General features: G+C 44.5%; 1 protein-coding gene across 1 annotated transcript in view; it reads right to left on the bottom strand.

Moving 5' to 3' along the window:
* Window positions 1-3,385: 3,385 nt before the first annotated feature.
* RIN2 (Ras and Rab interactor 2) overlaps window positions 3,386-14,544 on the bottom strand; it is a 64,012-nt gene continuing 52,853 nt past the window's right edge. Inside the window, 4 exon segments of the mRNA XM_054514354.1 lie at window positions 3,386-5,227; window positions 8,118-8,281; window positions 10,205-10,336; window positions 13,255-13,560. Coding sequence (XP_054370329.1) covers window positions 4,910-5,227; window positions 8,118-8,281; window positions 10,205-10,336; window positions 13,255-13,560 — 920 coding nt within the window. The 3' untranslated portion in view covers window positions 3,386-4,909.

The raw sequence follows: 14,544 nt of genomic DNA, 5'->3' as shown, positions 1-14,544 counted from the left end.
GGTTTGATGTTTAAGACATGAGGCAGAACCCCAAGCACCTGCTCACCATGTCAGGCTAGGCTGCAGTGGAGCACATTGACAGCAACGCAGTGGCTGCACGACAGCCACAATCTGATAGAAAAAGGGTCTGAGGCTTCTAACAGTGCCATGGTGACTGAGCTGAGCCCAGCCTGGGTCTAGCTTAATCCCTGATCTGTGTAAAGCCCTCTTCTCTGCTTTCCTGAGGCTGGGGCAGCTGGAGAGGTTGCTCTCCATGAGCACAGGATGGCAGCTGTGGGCTAAAACTTGCTGAGCTGCCTCCCCAGTATGTGATGGGGTCGTGAGGGATTTAAAAGAAAAAACATTACAACATTACAACTGTCTTTGTCAGTCTTCCATGCTCACTTAAGCTGGCTGTTGGTAATTTGTAGTATTTTTTTTTAAATAAAAACCAAATGCTTTCACTTTATAAGTAAATATGCTTTGAAGAGGGCTTCAAAGGAAAGATGATTAGTTACTATCCACCTGTTGCTAAATTCATCGGTGGATGGTCCATATACTGCATTTTTAATGTCATTGATACCTGATACAGACCATTCACAAGCTGTTTGGTAATTATTTATCAGCCATCTGCATCAGCAACATTTGCATGATCAGTGATGGCCAAAAAGCAGGAAGGAGAGAAAGGGGTTAAGCTGTAGGCAGGAAAGGGAAGGCAGAAACCAAGCAGCAAACAATTGGCACCTGGGCTCCATTGAAGACTAAAAGTGGGAAAAATGGCTTAACTGAAAAATCTGCCTATTATGTGTGCAGTCTCCAAGGGGAAACAAACAAACCCATTCAAAGGAAGGGGCAAAAAAAGGCAAAGAATTAAAAAATCCTTGTGCTGTTGTGCAGAACTGGGGGGTTTAACTCTTCCCAGTCTCAGGCAGAAATACTTTTATAACCAAACCATCTCCCTTTTTAAAGCATTTAGTTGGATTGAGTATTTTCTTAAGTCCTCCATCATCAGGACCAGTTTGGGTTTGGCAACTCAAACACCAAAGCTCTTGGCAAGGCCAGGACAAGTTCAGTGGTTCTCCCTATCCTGAAAGAGAGGAGAAAAGGGAAGTTAAGCTCAATGCCGCCCAGACCCAGGAGAAAGCACTTTCCGATCAGACGGAGCGGGGTATTTGCTGTACTGCCCTTTTTTCTCCCTACCCAAGGCGCACATGCAGACTGCCGCCATCATTGGAAGGGCAAGTGAGTGCCGCGCTGGGCCGCCATCTCAGGTGTGGCGTAAAAATGACTTTTTTTTCTCTCCCCTTTCCAGTTTCCACCCCCTGCAGAGGCAGGAAAACTGCCTTGCAATCAAGTACAAAGCCTGCCTGGCAATCTCAGGATGCCAGCAGCCATTTCTCCTGGATTTCCTCGCCGCAATCTTTGGTACTGGCAGAAGCCACTCCTGGCTGAGCCGCCATCTGTGTTGTGGTACCTTAGGCATCCCCCGCTCCTCACTCAGGCGTTTGTCCAGTCGGCCCGTTTGTCTCAACCCGGCCCCGACGCCGACCCCGCGCTCTCAGCGCCATTTTCTGCTGCTTTTCCCGGCGGGATAAAACTGTTGGCGGGGTCAGCGGCACCAGAGCCGCGCGAGTGGCGACGCCTCTGCCGGGGTCCTGCCGCGGCTGCCATCTTGAGTGTGGCTGGAGCTCGACCCGGCTCATTCAGGGTCCTGCTACACGGTCGCTTCGCCATCTTGAAATGGCAGCTCTGTCCCGACCGCGCCTCCGCCAGCCGCTGAAACCGGCCCCGCCCCTGTCATTGTTCCCAGTCACCGCCCTGCACGGTGGACGCTCAAACCCGGCCGCGTCCCTTTGCACTCCTAACTCTGCTTCACCGCTCCCCTCTACCCACAGTACCGCCCCCTGCCCGGGCGCGCTTTGCGGCAGGCAGGGAACAGAGGGCGAAGCTGCCTGAGAGCCTTTTGTATTTATTCCCTTCAGCCCCAGCAGCTGTTCCTATGGTTTAAGGGTGTGAAAAATGCGTATTTTATAATTGGCTTTTCACAAATATTGAAATGAATATGATATGTGTTGTGTTAGAAAGTAATGCTGTATTAATTCTCTTAAGTAGTGTGTTAAATACAGTTTTAGGTTATAAAAAAATGTTAAAATAGAAACTATGCTATGTAGGATACTTTTTTAAAGAAAGGACTGGCACTGAGAGAGCAGCCATAGGACACCTAAATCTTTCAGAGAAGAATTGATTGCCCTCTTATCAGAAGAAACCAACTTCTTCCTGCCTCAAAGAAGCTGTTAGGATTCAGAGGAAGAAGCTGACACTGACCAGACAGAATCCTGTATTTGACTAGAATTTATGCATCCTGTATGAGGTGTATGAATATGCAACAGGCTGCTGCTTTTAAGGGTTAATCCTTTGTTAACGTGAGTCCTATTTCAGGCTTATGCTGCCCAGAAAAAGGTACTCGGACATCCGTAACTCTTTGTCTCTTTTGTCTCATATTGTCCTAATTCAATTTGTCCAAATTATTATTACTCTAATTGTATTACTATTTTTATAACCATTTTATTACTATTAAAATTTTAAAAACAAGTGATTGGTGTTTTTCACAGGGCACTTGGTTGGTTCATTCCTAGGTAAAAACGTTATAACATTGGTTTCAAACTACTACCCATTCCTAATCAGAGTTTCCTACATTCCTGTATACAATAGAGTGGCTAGAGAGATTCCTTCCAAATAATTCTTTCCAAATGGTTTTAGAGATAAATCCCTATTCTTTGCCAATACCTACACCCTCCCTGTGAATTTTATGGCAGCTTTTGGTCCCTCTGGGGGAGGGTAACCCAGCATGATCCCCCTCATTCCCCGCTCACCTGCTCCTCCATCACAGCCTGGTGTGACCGTGTTCACAGGGGTCTGAGGATGAGGGAAGAGAAGAGGATCTGACTCCATGTTTCAGAAGGCTTGATTTATTATTTTATGATACATATTCTATTAAAACTATACTAAAAGAATAGAAGAAAGGATTTCATCAGAAGGCCAGCTAAGAATAGAAAAAGAAGGAATGAATAACAAAGGCTTGTGTCTCGGACAGAGAGTTTGAGCCAGCTGACTGTGATTGGCCATTAATTAGAAACAACCACATGAGACCAATCACAGATCCACCTGTTGCATTCCACAGCAGCAGATAATCAATGTTTACATTTTGTTCCTGAGGCCTCTCAGCTTCTCAGGAGAAAAAAAATCCTAAGGAGAGGATTTTTCAGAATATATCATGGCTACAGCCTGGCTCTCCGTCCTAGGGACACTGGGGTGCCCCAAATGGCATCAGAGCCCCCAACCTCTCTGCCCTCTCTCCCTCAACCTTCCTTCCTCACCCCCAAAGAAGGCACAGAACAAGTCAAACTGCCCTGGACAGCAGCGTGGTGCTTTATTCAAGCCCTTTCCACGTGTACATCCCCCACAAAAAAAGGACATTGCTGCAACATGAATGGGGGGAACCCCCAGAATTTCCTCCCCAGCCCTGCAGTCACAGGAGAGAGGCAGAAAGAGGGAGGGGCAGCAGAGAGGACACAGGAAGAAAAGTAAGAATGAGGTGCAGAATAAAATTGAAAAAACAACCAAAACAACAACAACACACCCTGGGATGGGCAGCATGATAGAGAGGGATTAAAAAAGAACGAGGACTGGGAACATGATACAGAGATCCAGTAGAGAAACAATGGCACATGGGAGCACCACAGAGCCACCAAGAATAAAAAGGGAATACAAGTAAGGCAAAAATCAACCAACCAACCAACCAAAAACACCAAAAAACCAAACCAAAACAAAAGCATCCAAAAGAACCACCCCAAAACAAATCAAAAACCAACCAACCAAAAAAAAAAACCAAAAAACCAAACTGCGATGGGCAGCATTACAGAGAGGGATTAAAAAAGAACAGGGACAGGGAATGGTTCACAAGCATCCAGTGAGAAACATGGGCATGGAAAGCACCACACAGAATAAAGGAGGAACAGGAGTGAGGCATGGAGAAGGACAGAGGAAAAGGCAGAGGGCCAAACACACAATGTGCTCAGAATGAATGTGATGAGATGCTAGGACGTGTTTTGCACAGCACAGTTTATAAAATGGTCTGATTTTCAGAAGACAATTGAGAACAGACAGCAAAACTGCCTCAAGGGTACAGAGGTTTCCTAAGAACTCTCCTGGAACAGGTAAAGAAGAGAAACCACACAGACTATCAATGCAAGACTCTAAAACCAGCAAGAGATTTATTCTTGTGTATTAAATGTTAAAAATCACATGCATAATTATAGAATATTTTAGTTAAAAAAATATTTCAAAAACCAACCCTGACAGTTTACCTGCAACTGCTATAAAATATCTATTTTATATATATATATATATATATATATATATAAACATGATGATTTTCTGTAATCAAAAAAAATTAGACAAGGATGCAACCATCCAGGTAATGCTGAGTGAACTGATGCCCTGCATCGGACAGTCTTGTCAAACTCCTGCTGGCAGAACTGAGCTCACCCCAGTCCACGGACGCACTCGTCTCGCACACGGATTCAAATGCAAGTGACAGCTGGGGAAACAAGGAGTGGAAGAAAATCGTATTTTGCACACTACAGCCAAGACCTGTGAAAGGCCACAGTAGAATATGCTGCAAAAGAGCCCATGGTACAAGAAATGCAGGCTCATGGACTGTCTCCTCAAGACATGCTGGTGGAATGTTCTGCATAGCTGGCCACGTGCACAGTGCCTCTGGGTCCTGTAAGCAACATCAGAAACGTCAGCACGTGTTTCACCAGGCACTTTAGGTTTAAGACACGTTTTAGCTCCTAAGGAAGGCAGCCAACAAAGATGTTTGTAACAATTATCAAGGAACAGATATAAAAATGACAGGTTGCTGGTTCTAAGCAGCCGAGTCGCGGCTGTTCTGAAGAATGGCCCCATATGGGTCGCTGTTAAGGCGCTTGTAGACAAAGTGGAAGACCTGGGGCTGCGGACGGCTGTGCAACTCTGCCTTGATTTTCTGAGGGTAGGTATCCTCTGTCAGTTGTTGCCAGGTGTCATCAACAAAAAGAAACAGCCTGTATTCTTCTGGATTTGCCACTTTAAACTTCTCAGCACAAAGCTGACAGACATCTTCGGTAGTGATGTATGGCCTTACTAGCAAAGTCTTTCCTGTACAGCCGCTGTTAACCTCCTGGAATGCAACACGAAGGTAGTTCTGTGAACAAGAAAGCAGACATCAGGAAGTCAAAAAGTCCTTAGCCTCTGAAAATTGAAAAGTCAGCAACAAAAAGCAAGCCTCTCCCTGCTCCAGCTGTGAAACACACTCTGGTGATTCCCGGACATTATGGCCATCCCATGAGCTGCAGCCCGGTGTCCAAGCCTGGCCTAACCCAGCTTCACAGGACAGCTTTACAGGGATTCAGAAAGAAAATTTACTCTGCACCATTCAAGTAAATGCACCTGATCTTGAGGCAAAAGCTGGATGTCTTCTCCTGTAGAAACTGACACACGCCCACGGATACATTCTAAATAGGCCCCACATGGAAATGCAGTTTCATCTACTTCCTGTCTGTTTTTGTCTTGGGGTGATTTTATGGTAATACTGTATTCCCCCATGGTCTGCTTTATGCCCAGAAATGAGTCCTGGAGCTTTAGGCTGGGTCCAGGGGAGGGCTGTGAGCTGGGGGAGCTCTGGCACAGGTTGTGTTCAGGCACTCACTCCCCGTGTGCTTGGCTTTGCGGCATGGAGGGAGTCACATTTCTGCTTTGGGCTACCTTGGTTTTATTAGCTGAGGCAAGAGGTTTTCCTGGGACTGCAACAGCAATCCTCCAGTGACTTCTGTGGCTTCCTCTGGAACTGCTTGGCTCAGCTTTGTTCTGACAACCAGACCACTGGTGGGAGCTGAACGCTGCATCCCCACTCTGGACCTCGGGGAGGCCAGGCCAGCTAAAGAGGGAGCTCTAAATCAACCAGCAGCGAGGAGCTTCAATACCTAACAGTTATTCCTTTTCTCCCTGCCTGCCCTGTGGGCACTTTGTTTGAGAAATGAATTGTTTTTATCACTTTCATCCGAGAAATTCCTTTCATATTGATGGCAAGGGAGTGCCCAAACCCATTTTCTTTAGAGAAAATGTTAATTCCAGAGTGATTTCTCCTAAAATTGTCTCTAAACCAGAGACAATTTTAAAAGAAAAAAATATCTGGAACTAAAGACTAAAATGCAGTGAGATTGAAGGAGGTGGAAAAAATTAAAGGGAGAAAGAGTTGTTTATTGACTGGGCTGGCACCCGTGGTTTGTAAGCTGAATAAATTAAGCATGCAAAATCCCAACGGTAGAAGTTTACCTCTCACAGAAACAAGCTGTTAAAAGGTAGGACTGAGAAGAACCTTCCAATGACTTAAGTTCCAAAGAGCACTCTTGTCTAATTAAGTATTTCTTAATACCATGAAGACTGAACACTAAAGCTCTGCAATAGGTTTTAAAAAATGGGACTGAACCTGACTGAACAGAACTAAGCCATTTTTTTTACCTGGTTTGAAGAACTTGTAGAAAAAACACAGCCCTAAATAGGGCAAAACACACTAGATTTAATTTTTAATTAAGCTACCACACACAAGACCTGCTTTGAAAAGTGTGAGTTTTTAGATGGACAGGACTTCTGGAAGGAAAAGGAAAGGCTGAAGTTTTTTTTTTACAGATGCCCAGAAAGCTGTATTTCATCATCATCAAAGTACTGGGGTTTTTGCTTTTCTTTCCATTTAGGGAAGGTGGAAAAACAGCCTCCAGGGCCCAAGAGCCAGCAAGGCTGTGAGACTGCAGCACAGAAATGCCATGACCACACCCTGATTCCCTGGGAGGAAGATGACTGGAGCTGCAGATATGTTCCATGCTGGTTGTAGGCAAGGCGCTCCATTTCAGGACTGCAAGACTCAGAGAGAGAAGAGAGAAAATTGCCATTCTGAGTAGACAGCAAAACACTTGCATTTGTGCCAAGCACATCCTGTGGGTGGTGGGATCCACTAATTCCAGGCTCTCTTTTGAAAGAGACAACAGCAGGAGAAGCACTGGACACACTCACTGCCAGGTCCTCCCTGCCCCCTGAATCTTTCTGCATCCAAGTGAACATTGAGCCTGGACCAAGTTCATCTGCAGAGAAAGAGAAGATGGAACTTCCTACAAAATCCTGCAGAAAGAATCTTCTGTCATTTCCTCACCAAGCAGAAATAAAGGTGCTGGATGCTCCTATGGAAAGTGCAGAGTTTTGGCAGAAAGAACAAAGACTCCAGCTGCTGGAATCTGACACCTAAGTACAGGCCAGGAGAACAGAACGTGGATCCCAGGGAGATGGACAGGCTCTGGGCACTGGAATTGCTCGTAATGGCTCCTCCTCTTCCTAACTGCAGACAGCTGAACTCCAAGGAGTAAATCCTCTCTTCCCAATTCCAACTCCCTCCCCTCTTTCAGCTCACAAACTGCTGCACCTTAACAGTCAGTCCAAAGCAGATGGAAGAGATGCAGGCCTGGGCTCAGAAGATGAAGTGATAACCACTGCTTTGTTATTCTCCAGCTGAAGGTACTGCCCTGCTCTGGAAGAGCAGTACAAAATACAGGGGACAAAAAAGAAAAAAAAAAGACAAAAAAGAAAAATGTGAGGACATCCATATCACAGAACTCTGCTGCCTGCTTAAGCTTCAAAACTGTTGGGGAACATTTCTCCCACCTCTGCTACCTGCTTTAGCCACCACTGGCTACTGGGCAGCTGGGCTGATTTATACCCCTGGAAATCTGGATTTGATTTTTTGAACAATAAAGTGTGCAAAACAGCTGAATCTAAGATACAATGCAGCTGGTCCTCGCTTCACATGACTTAAAAAGGAAGGTAAGAAAGGTCTATTATTTAGTGTTTTCTTCAGACCATCATAATGAAACTGTTTGATAAAAAGTGAGTGCAAAGACTTCAAAGAGGCAAATTTGCCATCTGTAATCTCAGCACTGTTTCACTCCACTTGTGGCACCAAGGGAGTTTGCTACAAATGATACCTCTCAAATGGGTATTTCCAGCAACACAATCATCCCATTTTCTATTTCAGCCCGAAGCTCTACCTGAAAATCATCAACTGAAGGTATTGTCCTGTTTGTCGTCCTCCTCTTGTGCCACTGCCGGAGAGTGTCTCTGGCCTCTGAGCTGAGCAGCTGGGCAGCTTGTTCCTCCTGGAAGTTCTTGATCAGTGAAAGTGCTCCATAAGCACTGGTCAAGTAATAGCCCCCTGTAAAGGACAGCAAGGGAAGAACTTCTCAGAGTGGTCACAGTCACAAGTGCAGGCAGTTTTCTTTGAGGTATATATACATACACACAGAGAGGCACCCAGCCACACACATAGATATGCAAGTTGCCAGGATATTTACACACAAAAGGAAAACCCTTCCTGGCCTGCACAACACTGGAGGGTGTGTTCTCAGCTGCTCAGAGACATGCAGGGGTTCCATGTACTCCATATTACACAGCAGAGCCTTGGGTCCACTCCTGCTGAGGAAAGCTGTTTGCTTAAATGACTGATAAGAGAATAAAATAAAATCTTTTAAAACTCCTCTCAGTTGCCCCATCTCTGTAAAAGCTAGGAAACCCAACACCTCTTGGAACTCCTTTACTCCTGACTATTTACTCATCCAATCTTGAACACCAGCTTTATTCTAAACAATTTTCTAACAGTGTTTTGGTTTCTTCCCAGGCTTCAGAAGTGGATGAAATAAACATGGCTGTTGGAACAAAGTAAAAAACAATCTAACCCTGTTCATCAGCTTAAAAGCAACCACCCTCAGTGGCAATAAAGCAACAACTGAGTGTGAGACTTGTACTCTGGAATCCTCTCAAAGACTTGCCTTTATTTTTAAAACAACAACTTCTTAGCATTCCCCAGAATGTCCAGCTAATTCAGGAGATGGTGTGTACAGTCCTGCACACTCCCCATTTATTGCATGAGTAGAGAACAAATTAAAGCCACAACAGAGTTGCCAATGTACAAAAGAAGCTGTGGATCACAAAGTAAAAGAGTCTCAACAGGAGGCAACAGTCTGCAGCAACCAGGAGAAACAAAAGACAAGCTGTCTTTTCTTTTTAAAGTCAACTATTTGGGTGGGAGTGCTCAGCTAAGAGCAGAGTCTATTCAGAGGCATTCAGAGATGCATGGGATGCCCACAGTAGTATTTTTTGTATTACTGACAGCATTCCCTCTCAGCCTTTAGCTTTGCAACAAGATGAACACATAAAATTCATGCAAGACCCATTAGACAAACTGGACAATACATTACAGTAGAAAGGCACAACCCCAAAGCCCTACACAAATTTTTCTGCACAGCAGAGCAGAGCTAGTGCCAATGACAGGCCCAAGAAACAGAAGGAATAATGGCATGAATTCTCCCAGGCAATAACAGCATGCAAGTGGGCACATGAAAAGCAATTTCAGAATGCCAGGATACAGCAGGAACAGGAAACACACATATATACCTAAATACACAATTAAGCTTGGCTGCAAGAGCCTTCAAACCTCCTCATAAACCTTTTAGATTCTGGGGCCTACCAGGGCCTTGCAGAGAACTTCTTTATTAAAATTACTGCCATGGAAACAGCAGAGCAGATTTCCTTGCCTCCAGCAGACTTTAGCCCTCATTCAAGAAATGCCTCAGGAAACATACTGCTAGAGCTCATAAAAATACTCTGTAAGAAGCAAATGCTGGGAAGAAGGAAAGATCATTAAAAGGGGGCAACATTCTCAAGAGCACTTCTGCAAAGGTGCAAAGAAGTCCCCCGGAGGTCTTCACAAAGCACATAACCCAAGTCTTATTATGTGCCTCACAATTTGCTGAGTGCTGCTGCCCCATAAATCCCCTCAGGAAATTTTCAGGCACAAAAGGCTCAGGCCATTGGGCACCTGCACAGTGCATGTGTTTGCCTGCTGAGTCAAAACTGATTGGAAACAATGTACTTGCTCACAAAGCATCACACAGCAGCAGATTTTCCAGCCACTGGGGCTTGTGCTCTGCAAGCTGCCCAGCAGTGGAAATCATGACGACATTCTCTTGTTACACTATCAGCATCACTGTGATTAGGTCTCCCCTTAACAGGATTCTTACTCAAACAGAACACCCCCTCATTAGTCCTTCAGGCAGTTCTAGTAAAAATAAATAATTACCTTCTCCATGCAGCAAGGATGGATCCAACAGCTCCATCATGTATTCGATTTCGGTATCCAGCTCCAGCATATCACACTGGGCTAGCACATATGTCAACACAGGCAAGAAGTCATCAGCTCCATACAGCCTCCCTGGGTTGAAGGGAACACAGGCAGTGAAAGACAAGCCACATTTTTTTACCAGTTCCCATGTCTGAAAGGAAAACACTCTTTTGTGCCTTCTCTACCCAGCATGTCTGTATTACTCCAGAACCTCCTGAAGTCACCAATGTGCAGCAAAGAGAACAGCACCTGGCACTCACTGCACAGGAGACAAGCTCAGTCCTGTCCTTCAAACAAGCACAAATCTCATGATGCACACCTTGAGGCATGGGCTCATGCCTGGCAGCAGCTCAACTGGTGAACTGCTGAAAAGGCTGCCAGGCCAGTCTGGCCTGACCTTCACCTGCCCTGCTACCATTGCCTAAGAGGTGATGAATAGGCATTTTCTTTGTACATCCAGGGACTGCATCCACTTTCTGGAAGCATTCAGACACAAATACCAGTCTCTGAGTATGAATCCTACAGCAGAGAAGCCTGAATATAAAAGCCTATAGATTTGACAATATAAAAGCCTATAGATTTGACAAGAAAACTCAACTCATTTCCTTGACAGACAATTGTGAAAAACACCAGAGAGGTGTCTACAAACACCAGGTGCTGCACCTGAAGGGAGCCTACAGGAAAGATGGGGAGTGACTGTAGGGTCTGGAGTGACAGTGATCCACAGAGACTGTGCTGTACCTAGGCTTGTCTGTGCCCCTGGCACTTTTCCTGCATTTTGACTTTCTGTTCAGAAATCCCAAGGTGGCCAAATCTCTGGGTCAGGCAAAACAGTGCTCACTGCAGGATGGATGTGATGGTCACTCAGAACTGCCCAGAGCAGGAGCCAACTCACAACTCTGGTGAAACTCAAGTGACACCAGCTGAGGCACACACTCCAGCTACCACACTTACCTGGCTGGAAGTATAGATACTCCAACAGCTGCTGGCTCAATGCCACGTTTGACTTGACATGACAAAATAAGACAGCCCAGTGAGCACTTGCCAAGTCTCAGCCCAAGTCTCCCAGTGCAGCATTTAACCAGCAGTAGCCTCTCAGTATTTTCCTTCTGCATGTTGGAAATACCTTACTCAAAGCAATCACATCACAGTAGGGAGAGATGAGTTTACAGAACTTCAGGCCAAGATCCCTATATTCACTTTTAAAATGCAGAATTTTGAAATGCAGTAATAAGCTGGGCAGGAGCTAAGTCCTAAACCTTGTAAAAGCATCTGGGGGGCTTTAACAGCCACGAGCTTTCACCATTCATGTCCAATCTCCAAAGAAAGCAGGTGTCTTGATCTGCACCAGACCCAGCTGCACATGCAGTGCTTCCTTAGAAAGAAAACTGCCAAGCCCCTGCAGCAGCTTATACTCACTTAGGGGGAAAAAAATCTCCCACTACCACAGCTTTGCTACACCTTAGCTCATGACCTGTCATAGCAGTGTGCAAGAGAGAATGGCAGAGTTGCACCTATAAATTCATGCCATCCAGAACAGGGTTTTGGACCACTGAGTGCTCAGCAGGTCTTGACTGGCCTGTAGGGCTATTTCAGTATTTAGGTGCTTTTGGGTTCTTGCTACAGTGCAGAAATAGATATCATTTCTGTTCCAAAAGCATGACAGAAAGTGTCCAAATGAGAACATTCAGTGGCACAGCAAGCCAAAAATATTGGATTAGAGGCTGCTTCTCTCCCCCCATTAAGATAAAACTATTGTAGTTGTCATATTGCATACACGCTATTAAATGACAATAGCTAAATATATGGTGTTACCTCTATTGCAATTTGCAGAAAAATACTCATTTAGAATCAATGTTAAATTCAAGGCTCACAGGACAACCTTTCTGCCAGGCAACTTCAAAAGCCTACAGTTAAGGAAAGCTGCTCTTTTTCAATTGCTTCACATCTATAGGATGTGTAGGATCTGTTGGATGCTCTGTCTGGAATGAGGTAAAACAATGCCCTGTTTTGCAAAGTTATCAGTGGTGAACTAAGAAGTGGTGTCATGCTGCTTTTGGTGTTGAATTATGCTAAACTCAGTCTGACTCATCAACCCCAAAGTTAAACAGTGATGTGGAGATAGAGTAAGGTATCCTTATCTAAAAACACAGAGGCTGACACAGCTGGCATGGAGATATCTGGCTGACAGTCCATCAGTTTGCACTCCAAAAGTCCACTCCTGCTTTCAAACAGCAGGACCTTCTAATATTTCCCTTCTGGGAGCGTGTGTGGAGACTCCTCCCTTGGGGGGGAATGCCCCTCACAGCCACTCCTGGAGGCTGAGCAAAAGAGATTTGCCCCCCCTGGTTAAGAAACATCAATCTCTACCCAGTAATTGTTTTGGGTCTTTTTGCTAGCTTTAATATAATTTTGTTATTATAATTGTTTTGATATAGTGCATTATACTATACTAGACTATACTAGTAGTTTTTACTTCTACACTGTGTAGTAAATAATTCGGATTAAGATCTTTTTGGTCTAATAATTTATCATAATAAATAATTTATTTTTATATGACTTTATCTGGTTTGTCATCCTTAATCCTGTAGCACCAAGTAGTACAAAGGTTCAATTACACCTCTAAAATTCCTTGGATTTTAAACCATTGACAAAGTCTGGGCTAAGGTTGAATCCAGCTGCACCCAGGCTCCTCTCTGAGGAGTTCAGAAAGCAGAAGGGTCCTTCCTGCACCATGGGAGGGCTTCTCTAATCAACTTTGCCTAAAGCTCAAACTCCACCCATGACAACAACTCTGCTTCAGACTGAGTTTTGAAGATATGCAGCCAGATAGTTCAGAGACAGCAGGTCAGAAGCAGAGAGCAAGAATTCCTCTCCAAAGGGCAAGGAGAAGCTGCTGCAAGAGCTTCAGCAGTAGAGCTGTCTGCAGAATGAGATGGGCTGATTCCTCTGAAAGACAACATCAGGTATGAAATATCAGTGAACCTGAGCTACCAGAAACACCATACCTGAGTTATTCTCCATAACAGTGTAGATCAATTTGCAAACTCTCAGCAGCAGCATGACTTTCTTTTCAGGTGAATACATCTTCTGCATAGTCATGAACTTGACTTTAATCTTTTCAACGTCCACAAAGTCTGGTGTTGGGACAAACACGCCCAGTTCCTGAGGATTCCTCTGCCGCACCAGCTGCAGGTTTTCCTTCAGTTGTTTCCAGGAACCATCTGTGGTATGAAACTCTTTCAACATCGCTTCAATGTGACCCTTCAAGGGCTTCAGAATGCACTTATGCATGGCCTTCTCCAGCACAACATCTGCAACAGGAAAACACAAATCCAGCTGACTTCCGCCTCTAAAGCAGAGCCAGCATTAACACAACCATTCCCTGAAGAGACCCTGTCGAGCAAAACCTGCTTTCTAAGGCCCATTTATTACACAAGCTGAGTTTCCAGATGTTTGTTAACATCAGAATCCGCATTGAATTGTCATTTCTGGTAATGTGGTAAATAAAAAACACCACACCCACACAGACAGACTACAGATAGATAAAAACAAAAACAAGCTGTGGGTCTATTAAAGTTTTTCTTTTGTTGGTTGGAAGTCTGCAAGTTTTATTTTACTTTAAGTTTAGCTTTAACTCCCAAAACTTAACGTGAAACACAGTCAAAATCATAATTTTTGTCTCCTTTGGCATTAAAGCCTGTTCTTTTTGCATAGTTTCCATTGGAAACTATAACTCAACAAAGATTTCCTAAAACTTGGCACAACTTTGTCAGGATCTTTATGAAGCTGGGCAGATTACAGGCTTTAAGCTATAAATGAAAACCAAGCTGTGTTTTTCCAGCTTCAGATTTCATCACACAAGCTTATATACAGCTTTGTCATCAAGTTTGAAGTTCTTTGGCAATTGTGTGCACATAGCACAGTAACTGCTAACTTCAGGACTTATTTTTAATTCTTGTTCTACTCCAGTTTTTCTGTAACCCTCATTCTCCATTTTCATAGTATGGACTGTGTCAACAGAGAAAGCTCTTTGCTCAACACTTTCTCTGCAAACTTTTACTGTAAAAGCTAATTTCCCTTCTCAGCATCCTTATGGCAACACAGCTAACATTAGTTCTCAAGTTACATCGATTATTTGTACCATGGTGGGGAATGCTCCTGTGCCATCCCTACGGGAGAGTGGGGCAGTTCCAGAGCCTGGAGCAGGCAGATGGACCAGAGGAGCACAAGGACAGAGAGCACACAGAGGAGAGGCTGTGTCACTGCCAGGTCACACCTTTACACAAATTAGCAGT

This window comes from Molothrus ater, chromosome 3 (assembly GCF_012460135.2).
Source record: "Molothrus ater isolate BHLD 08-10-18 breed brown headed cowbird chromosome 3, BPBGC_Mater_1.1, whole genome shotgun sequence".
NCBI lineage: Eukaryota > Metazoa > Chordata > Aves > Passeriformes > Icteridae > Molothrus > Molothrus ater.
Note: the sequence above shows the minus strand (reverse complement) of the source record. Positions and strands in the feature narration are given on the sequence as shown.